Source organism: Vombatus ursinus, unplaced genomic scaffold (assembly GCF_900497805.2).
Source record: "Vombatus ursinus unplaced genomic scaffold, bare-nosed wombat genome assembly UNPS02014811.1, whole genome shotgun sequence".
NCBI lineage: Eukaryota > Metazoa > Chordata > Mammalia > Diprotodontia > Vombatidae > Vombatus > Vombatus ursinus.
Window position 1 is genome coordinate 13,907,005 of NW_020954589.1, and position 21,738 is coordinate 13,928,742.

Consider the following 21,738-nt stretch of genomic DNA (forward strand, 5'->3'; position numbering starts at 1 on the left):
GGACCACTGGATTTGAAGATTGAAGACCTGGGTTTGAATCCTGGCTTTGCCATTTACTAACTGTGCAACCTTGGACAAGTCAACTCCTCTCTTGAGACTTCCTTTTCTCCATTTACAAAGTGGAGTTGGCAATACTTGCTTTACCTCACAGGGTTGTTGTGAGAAAAGCTTAAAGGGAGAAATATCCAAATTAATGAAGTCCCTCATGCCCTTAGAACAAGAAAAATGTCACAATATGAGAAAATATATTCCCCACCTCAGGGTTAACATTTTACTTCATTGAATGCAGGGTTCCACAGCCCACAGGGTATCTGTGGATAGATTTCAGGGAGTCCATTAACTTGAATGGGAAAAAACTTATATCTTTGTTTTCAATACTTTAATCCTCTTTAATCTTTAATCTTATTTTGTGCATTTGAAAACACTATTCTGAGAAGGGGTCCATAGGCTTCCCTGCCCTGCTAAGGGGGTCCAGACCATGACACACAAGAAAAGGTTAAGGACCTCTGACCCAATAGAACAAATCACACTCTATCCCAGGAGACTCATTCCCCTAAAATCACTCCATCCCTCTTTGACTCCTCCCTTCAAAGGGGTACTACTACCTCCCTCCCCCACAGCTGGACAGGATTTTAGTGGAGGGCATTATTTCCTGAGAAGTTCGATTAAGTATTGATTAAATTTCCTTCCTTTGAGTAAGTCTGAAAAGGGTTTTAGACTAGAGAAATATTTATTCCTCAAAATTTTTTTAATATGATTCCATACAAGTGGGTGGGAGGCAGCCAGTGCCAAAACATGGAGACTGGAATTATTTATTTTTTGTTCTCCTCCCTCCCAAAGAGCTTTTCTTTGAGTGGGTTATGTCTATTGATATTTACTGTATTAATAGCTGGCATTTACACAGAGCTTTCAAAATCTTATCTTATCTGTTCCTCACAACAATCCTGGGATTGATTATTAGCCCCGTCCTATAGATGAGGAAACTGAGGTGGACAGGGTGACTTACCCAGGATAACACAGCTAACAAGTGTCTGAGGCAGGATTTCCACATAGCAATTGGAAATTAAAACTTTTTTTTTTTGTTTTGATCTCAAGTTTTGAACTCAAGGACCTTCTGAAAGGGTCTCCCGGACACCCAGACCACACTTTGAGATCCAATGATCTAGCCCAATCTTTCACAGATGAGGAAACTGAGAAAAGAGGCAGTTTGTTCAAATTCATACAGAAAGTCTTGAGCAGTGCTGGGATTCAAATCCATATTCAGTAGAGGTCTTTCCAGTACATGAGGATGACAGCTCCCCAAGGCTGGGGACCACATCTTTCCCCTTTTCTGTGCTGGACCATAGCCTCTAGCGTATAGCAAATATTCAGCCTGGGAATGTGATTAAGTGATCAGTAGCACTTTTGAGCGTGTAAGAAGACTCTGATGATGGTATAGAGAGGCAGCTCCCTACCTCCCCTCCCAATGGAATAAAGACTGGACTAGAGTTAAGAAACTGGGTTCCAACTTTACTGTGCTAGGGACATGATATGTGATTTTGGAGAATTCCCTGGGCCTTTGTTTCATCACTTTATAAAGATCACTGCACTGGGAGGGCTCTTGTCATTCACCAGTGCACTCCACATCTAGGGTGGGACTTTGAAACTCGGAACACTTGACCTTCCCTCTCCTCCTCCACACGCTCCTCCCCCCACCCCCAATCACAAAGACAAGAAATTTTGCCAGGGATTCTGATGGGACGTTTTATGTTCGTTAGGAATGGACAAAGTTTTGGCCAGCTCCCAAAGATCCATTCTTCCTCCACCACCCCATTATGTGAGCTGGGCGGGGTGTGCTGCAAGTGGAGGGGGCTCGGTTAAAGAGGAGCCCCACATCAGTAATCCCAGCCAGGGCTGTTGCTCATTTGGGGAGGGAAGGGCTTCAGATTCTTTTAAATCCAGCTGCCAAACCCCTAGACTTGCTAGAGCTGGAGAGAGGGCAGGATGCAGAGCTCCCACTGCTTTCCAGCTGTGTTGCTCCTTTTCACAGCTGCCCAGCTGAGCTGGAGCCTAAAGGATGAAGAGAAGCAAACGGTGGTAGAACTTCATAACAGGTATCGATCCCAGGTCTCCCCACCTGCGACCAACATGAAGAATCTGGTAAGCTGGGGAAGACCCCTCGTCCACTTAGAAGGCAAAACTCCCAACGTGGGCTAAGTCTGAAAGGAGGCTCTGATGAGGGTGTGTGGTATTCTTCTTCCTGGAGGGGCCAGGGACAGCAAGGTGCTGGGGGTACAATGCAATCAGAAGACCTAGCTTCTTCATGTATACAATTGATATCTTATTGCTTGCCTTCTCAGTGGGTATGGGAGGCAGTGGGTTGGAGGGAGAGAATTCGGACCTCAAAATTTAAAAAGAAAAAAAATGCTAAAAATAAATAATAAATTAAAATGTTAAAAAAACAAAAACAAAAACAAAAGCTAGGTTTCAGCCTCAGCTCTGCTGCTTATTAGCTATGTGACCTTGACTTACGTTACTTAACCTCAATGGGCCTGATTTTCCCAGCTGTAAAGTGCAGATGAGACTGTTTGGCCTTGCCTACCTCATGGATAGAACCCGGAGTCAGGAAGAGCTGAGTTCAAACTCAGCCTCGGGCACTTACTGTGTGAACCTGGGCAATTTACTTCAGCTCTGTTTGCCTCAGTTTCTCCATCTGTAAAATGGGGATAAGACTATCACCTACCTCCCGTTTGTTGTTAGGATCAAACAAGATAATAATTATAGCACACAATAGGTGCTGTGTAAATGTTACCTATTATTAGCTATTACTATAGACACATGGACTCATTACTGCTTGGGGACAGTCTTGAAGGTAGATTACTTCAGCTGAATATAAAGGCCCGTGACTCAGACAAACTGTTCTGTGTTCTCTGCCCTTGGAATACACATAACAGCCCAGGGTCGTGCAGGAGCCTGGCCCAGCCTGAGTCCCTTCTGACCACTAATCTGAGAAGTAACTTCTCCTCCTTCTCTGGGCCTCATCCTTATCTGCAAAATGAAAGCAACGATAACCGCCCAGCCACCTCTCGGATGATGAATCTGAAAGGGGAGAGCACAAACCACTATACAACACTGCTTTGGGGGCTGCAGAATGTTGGGGTGTCTCTGCCGCTTGCCTGGCTTCCCGGGAGTTTGTGACCACAGAGGGTGATATAGAGAGGCAGTTCTCCACCTCCACTCCCATTGGAGAACCCTGCACTAAGAGTCAAGAAACCTGGGTTCCAATGTCAGTTCTGCTAGGGATATGATATGTGATCTTGGAGAATTCTCTGGGCCCAAATTTCTTCACTTTTGAAATAACTACATGGTCCCTAAGACCATTTCCTGCTCTGACATTCTGTGGACTTCAGTTTCCTCTTCTGTCAAAGTGATGTAATGGTCCCTCCCTCCACCTCCACTCCCCCTTACGGGCCTATGGTAAGGGATGAGCTTTGTAAAACGAAGCAACGTGGAACTCTTATTTGGTAGGGTCTGCTCTTTGATGGACCGAGGAGTGGGGAGGATATTGGAGCCATGGACCTGTTGGGTGAAGAATTGAGTCTGCAGGGGCCCAAAGATATTGGAGAAGCCTCTGCCAGGCCTCAGTGAAGTCAGTGCGTTCCTGGAACAAAGGTCTCTGAGACTGAGGACTTTCTGGATCATGGGCCCTAGCCCAAGCGTGAGGTTGGGGTGGGTGGGGGTTTCACTATGGTGGAGGCTGGGAACGGGGATAGAGCCAGCACAGGGCTATGGCCAGGACTGGGATCCCCAGACAGGGACAGGAGCAAAGCGGAATTGGGATTGTCAGGGATGGAGGCAGAATAGGATCAGATACTGGGATAGATTCAGGACCCAAGTCAAGGATCATTGGGTCATAATCAGCATAATCAGAGGCTCTGGAAGTGGAGGGGACCTAGGGACCATTTAGTCCAACCTCTTTATTTTACAGATGAGGAAACTGAGGCCCACAAATGTTAAGTAACTGACCCAAGACCACTCAGGTAGTAAGTGGCTGAGCAGGGATAGTGCTAGGGAAGGTCCAACTGGGATCAGGATGAGGTTGGAGCTCTGCTCTGGGGTGGGATGGCATCTTGGCTAAGGCCGGAAGTGAGCCGGAAGAGCTGTGTTCTAAACCTCCCTATCCCACAGTTACGTGGTTTGATCTTTGACTTTCTTCCTCTGCTGGGAAAGGCAAACCTAGGGACTTGAGCCAGAAGTGGGAAGCCACCAACTCTTCTAGGCACAGATGGGCAGTATCTGCTGTCTGAGTCATCCTTTCCATTCTGTACCTTCCCTCTCACCCAATGTCCCTAAAGCCCCCTAAAGCAACCCCAGGGTTGCTGGGAGACCCTTTGACTCTGTCTAACTTTGGGGCTAGGTTGGGAATGGGCAGGGTGGGGTGGAGGTGGGAGGTGGGAGATGAAGAGAGGAGATCTCACCATGGCGTCGAACCTGGTTGTGGTTTCAGCCTCCTCCCTCCGGGGTGGTAACCACGGACATTAGGACCGGAAGAGACCTTGGGACTTAGTCCAGTCTGCAGAGAGCTCTGTGGGAAGGATGTACTGAGGCGTGGCTATAATCCAGGATAGAGTCTTTCCAGCTTTCCCCCATTTCCTGAGGCCAGCCTGGTTTCAGTCCTCCTAAAGACTGAGGGAGAGCCGTTCTTTCTTTCACAAATAAAGATAGGAAGGAAGCTTCTGCTAGTCTGTAATCTGAGGGTGACATGAGGAACCAGAAGGTGAGTGTGAAAGCCTGGTGATCACAGCAGAAAACAAGTGCTAAAAGAAGGCCCAGAATCCACATTCCTTCTGATGCGGGGAGCACTCTTTGGGCATTTAAAGCCCATCCTCTAAGAGATAGTGGGAAGCTCACTGGCTCTATAGTCCTTGGGCTTGAGTTCAAATCCTCCCTTTTACTCACTACCTGTGTGATTTTGGGCAAGTTGCTAAACCTCTCTGGGTCTCTGTTTCCTCCAATATAAAATGAGAGGGATGGGCTAGATGGTCTCTCAGGTCCCTTGCTTTCTGCGATCAATATACATTATTTTCCTTTACATATTTTCCATATCTTTCATGCACAGACTCTCCCCCATGTCTGGAACGCACTCCCTCATTTCTGTTTCTTTCTTTGTTGTTGTTGTTGTTGTTTTTGGCTAGGCAATGGGGTTAAGTGACTTGCCCAGGGTCACCCAGCTAGTAAGTGTCAAGTGTTTAGTCTGAGGCCGGATTTGAACTCAGGTCCTCCTGACTTCAGGGCTGGTGCTCTATCCACTGTGCCACCTAGCTGCTGCCCCCTTTTGTTTGTTTGTTTGTTTGTTTAGGGGGACAAGCATCTGGCAGAAAGTGGATGCGATCCCCCTAGAGTCCCCTCTTGCTCTGTCTGCCCTCTTCTCCTCAGAGGGTTCCAGTTCCCCTCTCAGCAGTGCCCTGGAAGTACGTCTGACTCTCCAGCTGCTTGGTCAGTGGCCAGAGCAGCAGAGGACGGCTCCACAGGGTGGAGCTGAGGACGGGGAGCCAGGAGGCAAAGCCAAAGGATGGAGGAGCTTAATTGGATCCAGTTTCCCCAGCGCTCTGGGCTGGGAGGTCTTGTTAGTTTCGTCACTGGCTCCATTTGTCCCTCCCTTAAGTCCACCCACTCCCTGACCAGCTGCAGCCATTCCGGCCTCTGTTCCTCCCTCTGGCCCTAAGCACACGCACAATGAACAGTCACCTAAAAGCAGGTGATCCATAGCCTAACGGAGCTTCCCTCCACACCTTGAAACAAACCACTGGTGTGAAGTATAAATGGCACAGGATTTAGAATCAGGGACCTGGGATTGAATCCCATACCTGCTACTTATTACCTGTGTGACCTTCACTTCTCCCTTATTATTGGACTTAGTTTTCTCTTCTGTAAACTGAGGGATTAGACTAAGGCCCATTCCAGTTTCAGAACCTATGATTCTGTTTTCCTAGATTCCCTATTTCCACCCCCCTCCCCCGCCTGCTGTTACAGTGCTTGGAATTTCACCATTAGAGAGTAATTCCTTTGGGTCTTTAAGGCTTTTCCATCTTTCCAAGGCCCTAGTGGATTAGCTGACATGAATCGGGTAAGACTTTTGCAAGAGTAACACTAGATGAATGAAGGCGAGGCTTGGGAAGGGCCAGGATAGATGGGGAGGGAGAAGAAACTTATGGGAAATGGGAAAGTAGATGTACAATTAGGTTTGCTTTTTGCCCTGAAAAGGAGGCGTGGGAAAGGTGGAGAGAGGTACCATGGTTACTCCCAGGGAAGAAGGATGCTGAGGGATGTGTGATTAGTTACCACGTACGTCCACAAGATGGTGCAGTGACTGCACATAGCTTACTACCCAAGAGAAAAAAAATAACATCCCAAGAGCCTGGAGTTCTTTTATAGATTCTAGATGATTCCTGGTGAATCTGGGGGTCCTGGCAAGCCTAGACCATGTGAACCCACCAATGAGAGCCTATTAGAACCATTGGCGAACTGTCTACACATGACAATTGTGTTTGGGTCCAGGTGCAGACCTTCATTGCCCAAGGACTGACCCAAGTTCACATCCATTATGGGGAGGAAATATGGCACAGTCCAGCGGTTTCCAACCTTTTTGAGTTTGAAGACCCCTTTACAACACTGAAATATTTCACCAGTAGCAGTTGTACAATATATTAGTATCCATTGACTGAGAAAACACAAGACAACAAAAACTATTATGAATTCAGTAACCCTTAAACGAATTAGTATTTTATTAATCATGTTAGTACAGTTGAAAAATGGTAGTACATATGTGTATAAAACATATACTTTATTCAATCTGCAAAAGGTATATTTCCCCTTCCCCCACTGGAGATTTTATTAGTGGAGGGAACTCTCAGTGAGAAAACTCCTTCTACCAATAGGATTACAGATTGAGAGCTGGAAGGGGACACTACAGGAGGAAACCGCTCCGCAATTTACAAACTTAGTGACTTCTGCAGGGTCACAAAGGTGTTAAGTGTCAGAGGCAGTTCTTGAACTCAGGTCTTCCAGAGTCTGAGGCTGGCTCCCCATCTACTAACCCACAGTTGCCTCAGAAGGTTTATTTATGGATTTGCATAAGGATTCTCCTACCCCTTTGGACAATTCCTGAGCCTCCCAAAGGTCCAAGGCCCATAGGTTGGAATCGCTGATTTAATAGAAAAGGTAGTTCGCTTGGGGAAGCTAGGCGGCACAGAGGATAGAACTCTGGCCTTGCAGTCAGGAGGACCTGAGTTCAAATCCTGCCTCAGACACTTGACACTTCATATCTGTGTGACCCTGGGCAAGTCACTTAAACCCAATTGCCTCACCAAAAAGCAAAAAACAAACAAAAAAAACCCCTCTTCTCTGGGAAGAGAAAAACCTGGCTGATTGAGTTCCAGCTGTGCCGTCGGACTTTCCCTTTGAGAGGCAGTATGGTAGAATGGGTGGGGCAGCTAGGTGTCTCAGCAGATAGAGCACTGGGTCTGGAGTCTGGGAAGATTCGTCTTCAAGAGTTGAAATCCAGCCTCAGTCACTTATTAGTTGTGTGACCCTGGGCAAGTCATTTAACCCTGTTTGCCTCAGTTTCCTCATCTGCTAAATGGGCTGGAGAAGGAAATGGCAAACCACCCCAGTATCTTTGCCAAAAAAACCCCAAATGGGGTCATGAAAAATTGGACAGGACTGAAAACAACTGAACAATAATGATATGGTAGAATAGGTAAGGGCACTGAATATTGAGAAGACCTGGGCTCAAATACTTCCTCATACACTTATCAATTTTGTGCTGTGGGACAAATCACTTAACTTTTCTGTTACTCAGTTTCCCCATCTGAAAATTGGGAGGTTGGCTTACTGGCCTCTAGGGTCCCTCTAAATCTACGAGCATTTTCTGTGCCCCATTAAGCCTCGATCACCTGTAACAAGAGGGGCACTAGATGTTAACTAGGGTAGTTTCCAGTTCTGCCGTTCTGAGAATCTGCAGCTGGGCTCCTTCTGAGGGCAGACAGCTTTGGTCATATGAACCCTCCTCCCCAGCCGGCAGCCACATATGAGGCTGTCCCAGCCTCAAAGTCTAGGCAACAGGGAGGCTTCTCACAAGAAGGATCAGGGTTCAGTAAATGCTCTACCAAGGGGACTAGTTTCTCCAACTGGACAGCTCCCTGAAGCCGGAAGTGTTGAAGTATCTCCCACGTACCTGTTGTATCAGGGAGCACAGAGGGGTACCATACAAAGTCTGCCCTCAAGGACCTAGATAAGACCCCTTCCTCCCTATGAAAAGATAACTAACAGTGACAGAACATGAAGGATGGGGCAGTACGAATGTGCCAAGGCCTATTCTACAGAAGTGCTTCAGGCTCCCGAGTACTGGTGGGTCACTAGGGCCCGGAGCAGCCCCGGGGGCCTTCATGGAGGGAGTGGGATTCCAATCCAATCGTTTGCCAAGCATTTATTAAACCTGCTGTGTGCAGGGTACTTCGCTAGGCACTGGAGGAGATAAAAAGTTTTAGATCAGACACCATTTCTGCTCTCAGGGAGGTTAAGTCTAGATGTAGTAAATAACTCATGCTTTATAATTTCAAAGCCTCACATCACATGGGCGGTAAACGACAGGGAAGATCTGAACTCGTGTCCCCTTGCCTGCAGAGCCAGGGCCCTTTCTACTATACCACGTACCGTACTCTATAGGACTTGACCATGAAGGGCTTTAAATGCCAAAACGTGCATCTTCTCTAATGAAAAGAAGGTGGATTCTGGGCCTTTCTTAGCACTTGATTTATTGTAATCACAGGGCATTCACACTCACCCTTGTGTTTCTTGTTACAGCCTCAGCTGGTAGGTGCCAACAGACTTGGAGAGGCTTTCCTCACCTTGGCCTTCTTTTCTTTATTTGTGAAAGAAAGAACAGCTTTCACACTGCTTTGAAGAGGCCTGGAGCCAAGCCGGCCTCAGGCAACAGGGAAAGCTAGACTGACTGCCCTGGGCCATAGCCAAGCCCTCAAACCATCCTTCCCATAGAACCCAGCAGACTGAACTACTATCTCTTTCTAGCCTTAGGAAGGGCGCTAGGAGGGGCAGTGGATAGAGTGCTGGGCTTAGAATCGGGAAGGCTCATCTTCACGAGTTCAAATCCAGCTTCAGACACTCCCTAGCTGCGTGACCCTGGGCAAGTCATTTCACCCTGTTTGCCTGTTTCCTCATGTGTAAAAATGAACTGGAGAAGGAATGGCAAACCGCCCCAGTATCTTTGCCAAGAAAACCCCAAATGGGGTCACAAACAGTCAAACAGGACTGAAACAACTGAACAATAACAATAAAAAATGGTGATAATCCCAGGTTTGTTGGGAAGATAAAATGAGATAATATTTAGTTCTTTCCTAGCTAAAAGTCTAGTGTACTTTTCATGATTTTATGTTAAATTATGTAAGCCTGGATAGCACAGAATCCTGAACTATATCTATAAGTGTAGCACACAACACATTATCACACCTCTCTGAACTAGTTACTGAAACACGTCTAACTTGTTACTGAAGGAAATTTAAGGTATGGGGGGTGCGGTGAGCTGAGGATTAGAGAGACATTTTATAACAAGGTCAAGAGAAGTCTAAATTTACTGAGACATACATTCCTCCTGTTTCCAGATTGTTTTTAGCCTTAAGGTTGACATATACTATATTTGTTAGACAAGGCCATCCCTAGACTATAAGCTGAATTCCTAAAATGAAGTCTCTTTGAAAGAAAAAACAGATAGGTATCCAATAAAAATGACCACCATTTTGTGGGTCACACTGATTTTATATGAGACAGATTTGGGGGAGGGACAAAGTATGGCTTATGCTTAGACCAATACACCAATAAGGACCAAAATCAGCTGGTAACTATTCATTAATTCAACAAACATTTATTAAGCACCTACTGTGTGTAGAGAGAGCACTACGCTAGGCAGGCACTGGGAGAGATACAGTCTAGTAGGGGGACAAGACACAAACCCAGCTAACGACAGTGGACCACGGCATCTGTAACTTGCTGGTGTGTGGAATGATCCCTACCGACTCAAAGAGACCTGCTGGTCATAGCAATATCCACCTTCCGCTTCGTGCCACATACCATTACAGAGTGCTCTGATTTTTTTCATTTAATTCTCACAACAGCCCGAGAGGCCAGCAGGGCAGAGATTTTGTCCCCATTTTACAGATGAGAGAACCGAGACCCAGAGAGACCAAGTGACCTGGGCCAAGCTCACCCCCAACACTAGATCTTGTGCTTCTCCTTTCTTTGCAGAAATGGGACGAGGACCTAGCTGCCTTCGCCAAAGCCTACGCCAGCAAGTGTGTGTGGGGCCACAACAAGGATCGAGGCCGCCGGGGAGAGAACCTCTTCGCCATCACAGAAGGGGAGATGGATTTGCAGCTGGCCGTGGAGCAGTGGTACAATGAGCATGAGCACTACAGCCTTGGCAATGCCACCTGTGCAGAAGGCCAGATGTGTGGCCACTACACCCAGGTAGGCTGGGCACGGGAGCAGGCCAGGCCAGGCCCAAGGACTCGCCTGCTTCCTCCCCCACCCCAACCTTACCCAGCTCTATCCACCTGAGCTCTTTCTTCTTCTTCTTTTCCTGGCTAGGCAATGGGGTTAAGTGACCTGCCCAGGGTAACACAGCTAGTAAGTATCATGTGTCTGAGGCCGAATTTGAACTCAGATCCTTCTGAGTCCAGGGCCGGTGCTCTATCCACCTGAGCTCTTTCAATTCAAGAGTTACCCTATCCTTACCTCTAAAAGAAATGTAAATCATGAAGTAGAGACCAGGACCACAGAATCCTAGGAAAAGACAGCTCTAGGCTTTGCCCTGGCTCAAGCCATCCCATGGGCCGCTAGGTGGTGCAGTGGATAGAAAGACTCACATTCCTGAGTTTCAATCTGGCCTCAGACACTCCCTAGCTGTGTGACCCTGGGCAAGTCACTTAACCCTATTTGCCTCAGTTTCCTCATCTGTAAAATGAGCTGGAAAAAGAATGGCAAACTGCTCCAGGATCTTTGCTAAGAATACCCCCAAATGACTAAAAAAGGACTGAATAACAAGAAGCCATCCCAGACATATAGAGGATCACTTATTCTTTATTATTGTTATATTTTATATAATATATATTGTTATAATATATAATATTGTTATAATATAACATTGTTATAATTATTATGGTTACACTGAATTAGCCCCATAAGTAGCTTTACTTGCTGGATGGTTGAAGCTTACTCTTTGAAATACTTTTTTTTGCTTTTTGGTGAGGCAATCAGGGTTAAGTGACTTGCCCAAGGTCACACAGCTAGTTAAATATCAAGTGTCTGAGGCCGGATTTGAACTCAGGTCCTCCTGATTCTAAGGCAGGGCTCCATTTACTGCGTCATCTAGTTGCCCCTTAAGTACTTTTTTAACTTTCCTTTTGTTTTCATTATTTAGGATGTGAATTATTTCTAAAATGTTTTAGAAATGCATTCACTTCCCTGCTCTTTCAGCAGACCCCAGGTCTGAGCTAGGACTATGGTGGTTGTGTGCTTACAGCCCCACTCCTATCTTTTCCAGTGTTGGGGGTCCCATGGCATCCGACACAAACAAGTTGGGTAAAGAGGAGAGCGTCATCCAGCGCAAGGCAGCTCCTGACTTGGTGATATAGGTTCATGCTGCCCAGCCCTTTGCTGGTCTCTATGCCTGAGAACTGGGGTAATCTACAGCCTGGTCCAGTTCTAAGGGTGTACCAGGATCCCCCAGACCTACAGTGCTGTAACACAATGAGATCTCACTCAATTCTTTAGTCTGCTCTCTCTCCAATCAAGAAAATCACTCTCTAATCAAAGAACAAGAGCCAGTTTAGGAATGCCAGCCCGGAGGCTTTGGCTCTCCCTTATTACCTTTTGCCTTCAGGAAGCCTCAGAGTAGAGGAGTGACCGATAGCCTTATGAAGACCGTAAGAAGCAGCTTCTGCCTTCCGACTCCCACCTCCCTGATTGGAGTTACACTCAATGACTCGGGGTTGCTATTGTGAACATCATGTATAGTGTTGGGCTATCTATGATGTAGCAATGCAGAAGGCCCTTGACCCTGACACTATCACAGGATGTTCTGCTTTTATAGTTCTGAAGGGAGGCCTTCTTGACATCAGCTGTTACTTTTTGCTACCATCAAAATGTCCGCGTCCAGGGGCTCTTCTCCAGCTTTCCCATCTGATATGGACTTATAAACCGGGTCAACAGGCTTGTTAGAATTTTATGGAAAGCAAAAGTCAATAGGCTGTAAATGAAGGCTTGCCTACAAATCAAGTGCATGAGCAGGACATCTATGCCACTCAGAAGCCTTCCCATATACTCCATCCCCCATCTCTGGCTTCTTAGTTGAGGCTTCTAAGAATCTGACCTCTGATTGATTGAAGTGAGGCATGACTTTATTATTCTTACTCTTTATAGAAGATTGTGGGTCGCCCATTCCTGTGTTCCTTACAATCAGGAAAATCTAAGGGGATCTGATAAAACCTTCCTTCCCCTGTGGGGTCCCAGATGAGGCCAATGTCCTGGATAGAGTAGGGTCTGAACACATGGATATTACCCTCCTGGTTCAGATCTATGATCCAGCTGGCTGTGTTCTGGGTTTGCCACGGGCTTCTTAGAAGCCTTTCTTATTTCTTCCTCTATGTTCCCTGGGGTCAAGAATAAGGGGTATTTATCAGGGGAAGAAAATCAGGAAGGAGTACATCTCCAGGGATGGCAGAGAACTATGGTGAAATGTGGCGAGAAGGGGAATCTTCTCCTTAAGTTGTATTAGGACAGTTTTTCTTGGAGGCGAGATATCAAGATCTAACCTCCAGTCAGACTAAGAACAGATCTCCCAAGCCTGTTAGAATTGTTAGAAAGCAAGAGTACTTAGGCTCTGAGTGAAAGACTGCCTACAGAGTACATGAGCTTTGTGACAGTTGTCTCTGCCACTCAGAGATCCCTTTTTTCCCCTTCTGGCATCTCAGTTATGTTCTGGAGAGTTGGAGAAAAGCTAAAGAGGTTCCAAACTAAACTGGAGTAGTTGCCTGATCAAGGGAACCCTCAAAAAATAGTTTTAAGACTCTATAGAGCCTTTCCACATCGGATTCTCACCACCCCTAGGGGATGCCTTAGTCTGAATAGAGCTCCAGTACACCAGGAAGGCCACCAGCCCCAGAAATATTTCCCCTCCCAACCTCCTGGCCTAAGAGTCTAACATTAGAGCTGTCCTTTTCACTGAAGGCTGTTAAAATGCAAATACCCCTGAGAAAGCGTTAAGCTATCACCTCTTAACACAGAATGAATGATCTAAATGATTTCAAATGGTTTCCAATCTGACACTGGAAACCTCATAGCAGAAAGAAAAAAAAAAAGAATGGTTTTGGGTTAGGGTATTGACATCTCCTTCTCCTGCCCTTCGGCCCCCCCCAACCTGTATCACTGACCCTAAAATTCCAGAGTTACAAATTCAGCCCTTTGGCTTATTAGGGTCTTTATTCCCTTAAAATGAAAATCTTACCCTCTGCTTTCCCACATCACAGACGCTAAAGTGGCATTAACACTGGAGTGAATCATTGCCATCAGCCAGGACTTAGCTTTGAACTTGGGAGAGAAGAGACCTAGCTTTGATAAGGGAAGGGAAGGAGAAAGTGCTATAGACAAAAGTCACTGAGTCAGATGGCTCAGGGGATAGAGCACTGGCCCGAAGTCAGAAAGACCTGAACTCAAATCCAGTCTCAGACACTAGCTGTGTGACCCTGGGCAAGTCACTTAACTTGTTTGCTTTAATCCACTGGAGAAAGAAATGGTAAACCATTCCAGTATCTTTGCCAAGAAAACCCCACGGACGGTACGGTCCTGGGGTCAAAAAGAGTCAGACATGACTGAACAACTGGACAGCTACCTTGGCCTCCCAAGGGGACCATGCACATTTCCAGGTTACAAGGTGGGTGGTCTCAAGGCAATTGGCCTTGTCTCTAGGTGGATCCTTAGCTTGGATTCCTTGGGTTTTCAGGCTTCCAGGGCTCTTGCCTGCTCTTGCCAGAAAGAAAGGCCTTTTGTTCTGGCTTCTTTCAGGTGGTCTGGGCAAAGACAGAGAGGATTGGCTGCGGTTCTCAGTTCTGTGAGAAGCTGGAAGGAGTGATGGAGACTAATATTCACGTGCTGGTCTGCAACTATGAACCCCCGTGAGTGCCCATCTGAGCCTGGGAAGGACCGGGAAGAGGGCGAGGGCAGCAGTCCCACATGAGCTAGGTGGGAGGGGAAAGTGAACTCGCCCAAGGTCATGCAGCTGAGTGGGTGCCAGAGCCACGACTAAGACCCTGGAGTTTTTCCCACTTTCCCAGGCTGCCTCCTGGAATGGTTGGGAGGTGGGGGTGGGAAGAAGGGAAGAGAGCATGAATTAGGCTTCCCTTTTCCATCTCCTCCTCCTCCTCTTCTCTCAGAGGAAACGTGAAGGGCCAGAAACCCTACATGGAGGGGCCACAGTGTTCCCAATGCCAGGAGGGCTACGAGTGTAAGAACCAACTTTGTCGTAAGTAGTGGTGGAGCTGGTGGGGAGGGAAGGCCTGGGGTGGAGATGTCTTTTGCCAGTCAGTCATGGAGCATTTGGAGAGTACCTCTGGGTCCTGCCCGGTAGGCTTGGTCCTAGTTGGGGACTCTGTAGACTAACAAAGAGGAGTTCCCTCCCACTTCACCCCAAGGAGACACCTCAGATAAAAATGAAAACCTGATGGATCCTGCGTGCTTGATCTGGGAACTCACAATGGGGTAAAAGGTAGAGGTGATAAGGAAGGCCACAGAGGGGAGATGAAGCCTGAGAGAGTGTGGCTGGGGATGAAGAAGCTCTGGATATGGTTAGACAGAGGAAGGCAGGATGGTGGAAAGAGGAGTGGAGAGAGGAGAAGAAAGGCGGCGGTGGTGTGTCGTGGAGAACAGGGAGGTTTAGGGGGTGCAACGAGGTCGGCATCCAGAACTGTCACAGAATCACAGCTGGAAGGAAGCTTTGTGGCAAGGAGATCAGCCCATACATAAAAGAAGCCCCTACGATAATACACTAAAATGCCCACTAGCCTTCTTTTGAAGACCTCTAAGCTGAGGGATCCATCCCTCTGCCTCTCCAGGCTGCCCATTCCACTTCTAAGAGATCTAACAGAATTTGTTCCTGACATCGAGCCTCAACTGTCCTCTTTGCAACTTTTGCCCACTATTCCTGGTTCTCAAACAGAACATGGTTTCTAATCCCCTTTCCTCATAAATACTTGGGAGACATCCATCCTGCAAACATACCCAGTTCATTCAATTAGTCCTCACATGCACATCCTTTTAATACATGATGCATTACATCTCAGCTGGAGCAGATAAAGGATTGAAGACCCCGTAGATGGCACTAATGCCTGGCCCTGTCTATTTCTTGTCAGAACCAATCACCGGCCCAGAAGAGGCTGGGGTCTCACCCTCTTTATCAAGCGCCGCCCCGACCTCCATGGCACCTGAGACCTCACCCAACTTGGCGACTGAAACCCCTCCCTCTTTGGCTACCAAAGCCTCGACCTCCCTGAGTGAGGGGACCTCCCTCTCCCCTAGGCTAAGTATTGAAAACACCCTGAAATCATTAGAGACAGAGGCCAGTAAAACAGAGGCAGACAGAGGTGAGCCCACCCATGATGGACCTCAACAGTTGCTTCCTCCCTCCTCCTCCTCAACTCTGGCTACCACTTCCCTGGCTAATGATGAGCTGGAAGAAGTCCCAGACACCCTGTGGCCAATAGGGCACACCTCCAACAGCATCCCCTCTGACCTCCCCCAAACCAGTGGGGCCAATGCCATAGGTGGGCGCACCCTGGCCCTGCACTCCACTTTAGAAGGTAAGGCCCAGTGCTTCTGCCCTGCCTGATCAGGTCTCCAGGCTGCACAGCTGTCCTCTTCGTTCTTGTAGCCCTGCACCCCTAGGCCTGATGCCAAGGATCCCAGCATGTGTAACCGCATGGAGCATGTAGTCAGCATGCCACGTCGGCACTCACAGCATCCTGTCTCCTTTGTCGTTGGCTCCCGGGTATACTTCCTGGGGTTGAAAGTATGTTTGGTGGAAGACGGATGGGGGCACCCCAGGAAATATGCTGGGGCTGAACCTTCTCTCTCTCTTCTCTGGACACAGATGCCACCGGGAAAGCTGTGCAGAGTGCCTCCAGTCGTTTGGAATTTTCTCTCTTTGGGCTACTCAGTTGCCTAGTCCTGAGATACTTCTGAAGGTGCCATCCTTCGCACAACCCCATGCCCATTCTATAGTGTATACCATGCAGCCAAAAGGCCTTGTACTTGCCCCAGCAGTAGAGCAGATGGATGGACAGATGGATGGATGGAAGAACGGATGCCCAGATGTGAGCCTGGACACACCCTGGATCTATAACCAAAGAATTAGAGTTCCAGTCCAAGAGGCCCACTGACATGCTCACACTGCCCCTCTCTCAGCTGTGCCCCTTCCTTGCACACACGCCCCTTCAGGAGGTTCTACAAGGAGGTTTCTGCAAAACCCCGATACGAGAGTATTCGGGTCACGAAACAGAGGCTCCAAGAACCAGTGAATCCTCTAAAAGGAAGCGACCTCCAGATGTCATTCTCCTTCACCCTTGGACACACCTAAGCCTTAGTGGCAGGTCCAAGAGAAGTGCCACGTCACAGAGTTCTGCTGTGGCTGGCATATCCATGGCTCTTCCTGCCCTTCAAGGCCCCCTAGTGAGGTCTGTCCTCTTCCCTCTGTCTCCTTTTCACCCTCCTCCAGGGGATGCTCAGAGAGGTGACTTTTGCTTCTCTAGCATGAAGACAGCATCCATCTGGGGGATGTTCTCCCTCACACCCACCTAGGCAAGGCATCCACATCTGTGCCAAACCCAAGAGGAATGGAGAGCCACAGGGCAGAGAGCCGGGGAGTGGGGGCAGGGCTACATATGAAAGTCCCGATCCTGGTGACAGCCCCCAGGCCTGATTCTGCAGAGACATATACTGGTGTGTGGTGGTGCTGAGATCTCTCACTCACCTTTTGGGGTGAGGATTACGCTGATGAAGGACAAGCTTCTCCCTGAGCCACAAAAGTGGCAGGGCCTCAGGAGGAAGCAACCTCAAAGTCCTGAATAAAGTCTGGTCTGAAATAACTTTCCTTGAATGAGTGGTAGGATTGAAAGGGGAAGGCATGGGTAGTGGGGCCAGAGGTAGAGGATTCAGGCATAAAAAAGCCACAGTGCTTCTATTTGTCTAGTCCCAGGCAAAATAAAAAAAATTTAAATTTTTTAAATAAAATTAAAAAGTAGCCCTGCCCCTCCCTTCCCTCTACTCCCCACTTGGACCCATCACCACTTCACAAACCCTCATGCTCTCCACGAAACACTTCCCTTTCTTCAGAGCTTTCCCTTTATTTTCTTCCTATCAAACTTTATTCCCCTAGGGGCCTCTGCAAATTCCTCTCTGTGGCTAGGTGCACAGTAGATAGAACTCTGGACCTGGAGGCAGGAAGACTTGTGTTCAAACCTGACCTTAGACACTTATTAGGTGTGTGACCCTGGGCAAGTCACTTAACCTGTTTGCCTGTTTCCTCAACTGTATGTGGACAATAATAGCATCTGCCTCCCAGGGTTGTCGTGAGGATCAGATGATATATTTGTGAAGTGCTTAGCACAGTGCCCGACACAGTAGGCACCTAATAAATGCTTGTTCCTTTGTCCACCCCCCCTTGCTTCTTCCTGATCCCCCGTCCTCCCCCAGAAACCTCCCCAAAGCCAAGGTTGGCCCTACAGTGGTGTGTGGAGGGGGCAGCACCAAAAGCCCAAGTGACCCCAAACATCACATCCGTCATCATGTCCTGGTGCCTTAGCTTCCTATGACTAGCCATCCTTTTGTGTTACCAGCCTTGGCTCCAGAAAACCTGTTAAAATGCATCTTACCTGGAAGGGACAGGGGAGGCCACAGATTAGTCTATCAATTTAGCTAATAACTAGCAGAGAAAGGAAACTTGAGGGATGAAGTATGGCATCACTAAATTTGTTTTTTGGGGGGAGAGGGGAGGGAAGGATAAGGACTGTTCCTTTCCCACCTTCCCCCAGAGAGAGGATTAGTAGGCAGGGGATACTGTAGTATTAGACACAGCTGGTTAGCAGGGTGAGGAGAAGCCTGGGGACAGACCTGTACCCTTCCCTTCTCGGAGGTTCCAGGACCACTCTACACTCAACCTTGGCCTCCAAGACAAAGCAAGAACTGAATGGGGTCACCCCTCCTCTAGCTGGGCCAGCCCCAAGGAGCGCCTCTGGAACTTGGTTAAGGACAGGCTCTTGAACACAGGTGGAAGGCTAGGAAAAAACCTCAGATCTGCCAGCATGGCCCCCACACTTGGGACGATTGGGCAACTGGATGACGACTCATCCAAGCTGGGCTTTCCAAGGGTAGTACAGGAGACAATAGGGATAGCATGGAGATACTGTGGTATGAGCAAGTCATGGGCCTAGGGCTTGGGAGACCTGTATTCTAGTCCTCATCCTGGCTTTCCTCACTGTGGCCTTGGCACACATTAGGTGCTTAACAAATGTCGAAGGCAATGTTGTTAGAGGAATGCCTGACTATCAACTGACCCAAGTACTAATCCTTGGTCTACCACTAATTAGCCATCCCCTTGGATAAGTCTAATCTTCCAGGCCTCAGTTAAAGGTCCCTTCCGGTCCTGAAAAAGAGGCAGCAGGGCAGAAGGCTCCTGGCCATGCCTCTGCAACCTGAATCATAGGATCACACTGGTCATCAGGACCAACCCCTCCTTGTACAGATGAGGCCCACAGAGGCTGTGACTCACCTCATAGCTAGTGTCTGAGGTAGGATTAGAACTCAGTTCTTCTTGACTCTAAGTTCAGCACTCTATCCACATTCCTCCAGTTGCCTCATAGCAATGGTGATAGTATGATGAATGCAAGGCTTGAGAAGCCTTTTATGCTAAAGGAAAAGCTAAAGAAACAGTACAGATTTAAGAGTTTATTTCCATGGAGATTGACAGATGTTGTGGAATCAAGGCCATGCAAACTTGGCCACTTACTTTCAAACAGAAACTATTGGTAGAAAGGGAAATTCAGAGGCACCATCCCAAACACGCGAAAAGCCAGCTCATTCCATCAAACTCCAGGCTGTTTCCAAAGACCCTGGAAGAAGTCAAGCCCAAGCTTGGCTATCAGGATTTGATAATAGGAACTGAAGGGCAGGTCCGTGGTCCTCTTTACATCACATTGTCCCCTCCCTGCCAGTGAGAAGCAGGCCTTGACAAGGCATGGCCTTCAAAACGGTACGGGTACTCACGTTCTGAGGATGGAAAAAGTCACTGGGTCCCTCCTCCACCTGTTCTCCCCCTGCTTCACTGCAAATGAGATACCTGACTGACTGTGTGGGCAGCTGCGGCTGCTGCTGGACAGTCACCTCATGGCCTCCTGCCCCACCCTGCCTTCAACTTAACCTGAAACAATTTTATTGGGACCCGCCCAGTATGCACACAAGTCAACATTCCGAGAAGCTTCTCTGGGCTTAGCCTCCTTCACTGCTGACTTGAGTGAGTTTCCAAGGCTCTTAATGCACATGAAATCAACCTGGATTTGGAGCTGACACACACACCTAACTCCTTCATTCTCCTGGATTTAGAAGCAAACGTCAAAGCCAGAGTGAGCCTTTCTGTTCAAATGATTCACTAATGTGGTCACGGACAGTATCTCTCCCCTTCCCCCTAGGGAAGCTAGGTAGTGTAATGGATAAAAGAACTGGGCCTGGAGTCAGGAAGACCTGAGGTTCAAATCCAGCTTCAGACATTTACTGTGTGATTCTGGGCAAGTCACTTGACCTCAGTTTCCTCAACTGTAAAAAGGGGATGACAGCACCTACCTTGCAGGGTTGTTATATGGATCAAATGACATATTTGTGAAGCACTCAGCACAGTACCTGGCACATAGTAGGTGCTATATAAATGTTTATTCCATTTCTCCAGGGAGCTATGCACCTGTTCATACCTTCACTCTAACCTCAGGGCCACCCTGACTCAAATTCACATCTTCCTTGGGTTCCCCACCCAGCAGTATGACTATATTCAGGAATTTTGCACAAATGAAGCCCAGAAATAAGTCATGAAGCACATCCAAATGCTGTCTGGACTGATCCTGAGTGCTGACAAGCTCAGTGATGAGGAATCCAGGAACACTGAAGGATACCAGACCTGCCCTCTTCCCTAATTCAATGCCAGATGATGGCAGGGAGCGAGCAGTTTGAGCAGGCCAATGTTTTAGAAATGTCAGCAATAGTAAATATTAAATACTCAGACCACTACCTAGCACTTTCCTTCTGTGGCCACTTCTTAAAAAATAATTCTAGGAAGCTGGAGGTACAAGGATGTAGAAAAACACACTTCCATTAAATGGGGTCTCTCCCCTCCCCTACGCCCCAGGATCAGATGGCCCTACCCAGCAATCAACTTTCTGTTCTCAGTACTGATACTTTTCCAGCATATTATACTCCTAGGACTGCTAAACCCTGAAAAGATCCTGCTTTTCAGTGACAAGGGCTCAGATAGGGTAGGTATGAACTAGAAAAATGAAGTTGAATTCTCACATACCCCTTAAGCAGACTCCATTCAACAAACAGCAAGTGCCTAATGTGTAATCAGCACTGGCAAAGATGGAAAAAACCCCAGTGAGCCTGCTAATTGCTTGTACCAAAGGGAACGTGCGCTAAAGGGCTTGAGCCTGTGAGAGGAAAGGCGAAGATTTGGCCCAGGAAGGTTTTGACTCAGCAAAGAGCTCCAGCGCCTGCCAGATCTGCTCCCCCAGCAAAGGTAAAGGGTCAGGACTGCAGACGATGGGTCTGATATGAACACTCAGCCCCACCGAGGAAAGAGCTGGGGATCACTCTGCTCTACTTAGCTCAGGCATCCAGCCTGCTCTTAGGATACCCAAAGATGAGATTTGAGGCCATGACCTCTGTACCATGGCCTGCTTTCAGCAGAGAAACGCTCTCTCTAGGACTGTTTCTTGTATCTGTTATTAATCGTGGGTCAAGTGCTGAGAATGCCTTTGAAGGAGTCACTCTTTTCTCTGGTGATCCTAATGGAGCGTCCTGGACAGCGGCATACAAACAGAACTAGGACACCCTATTTATTGTACTGGGGCAGCGCTTATGTCCCAGGATCCCAGATTTAGAGTTAATAAGGACCCTGGAAAGCTATCCCACCCCTCTCCCCCTTATTTTCCAGATACAGAAACCGAGGCGCAGAGAAGTGATTTGCCCAGTATCACACAGGGAGTCAAGGTGGCAGAGACAGGATTCAAAATCCAGGTCTCTTGATTCCAAATCTGGTGTTCATTCCCTTCTAGCATGTTGCCTATGGAGAGATGAAAAAGAAGCCAGTTTACAAGACCAGTTTCCCTTGCTGTACCATTATCTTACTGTCCCTACCCCACAACAAATGGATCTGTAGCAAGGGAGAAGTTTTAGCGGCGCTCTTAGAAAAGAGAGTTAATTATGCTATCCCTATGAACCCCCTGAGATATCCGCTCCAGGTGTAGTTATCGGAGACCTAGAAAGTTCCATTCAACAAGCATTTACATACAGCACCCAATTAATGAGCCCCAGGATTCTGGGTCAGAAGGTCTCCTCACAAGAGTAAGAACACTGCTGTTAGGCACCCTTGAT

At 47.7% G+C, this 21,738-nt stretch overlaps 1 protein-coding gene across 1 annotated transcript; it reads left to right on the top strand.

The window, feature by feature from the left end:
• Positions 1–1,807: 1,807 nt before the first annotated feature.
• PI16 (peptidase inhibitor 16) lies at positions 1,808–17,561 on the top strand. Its single transcript, XM_027876764.1, has 6 exons — positions 1,808–2,139; positions 10,300–10,521; positions 14,116–14,225; positions 14,484–14,572; positions 15,459–15,905; positions 16,196–17,561. Exons 1-6 carry the CDS (start codon positions 1,984–1,986, stop codon positions 16,285–16,287), a joined length of 1,116 nt encoding a protein of 371 aa, XP_027732565.1. The 5' UTR covers positions 1,808–1,983; the 3' UTR covers positions 16,288–17,561.
• The last annotated feature ends 4,177 nt before the right edge of the window (positions 17,562–21,738 follow it).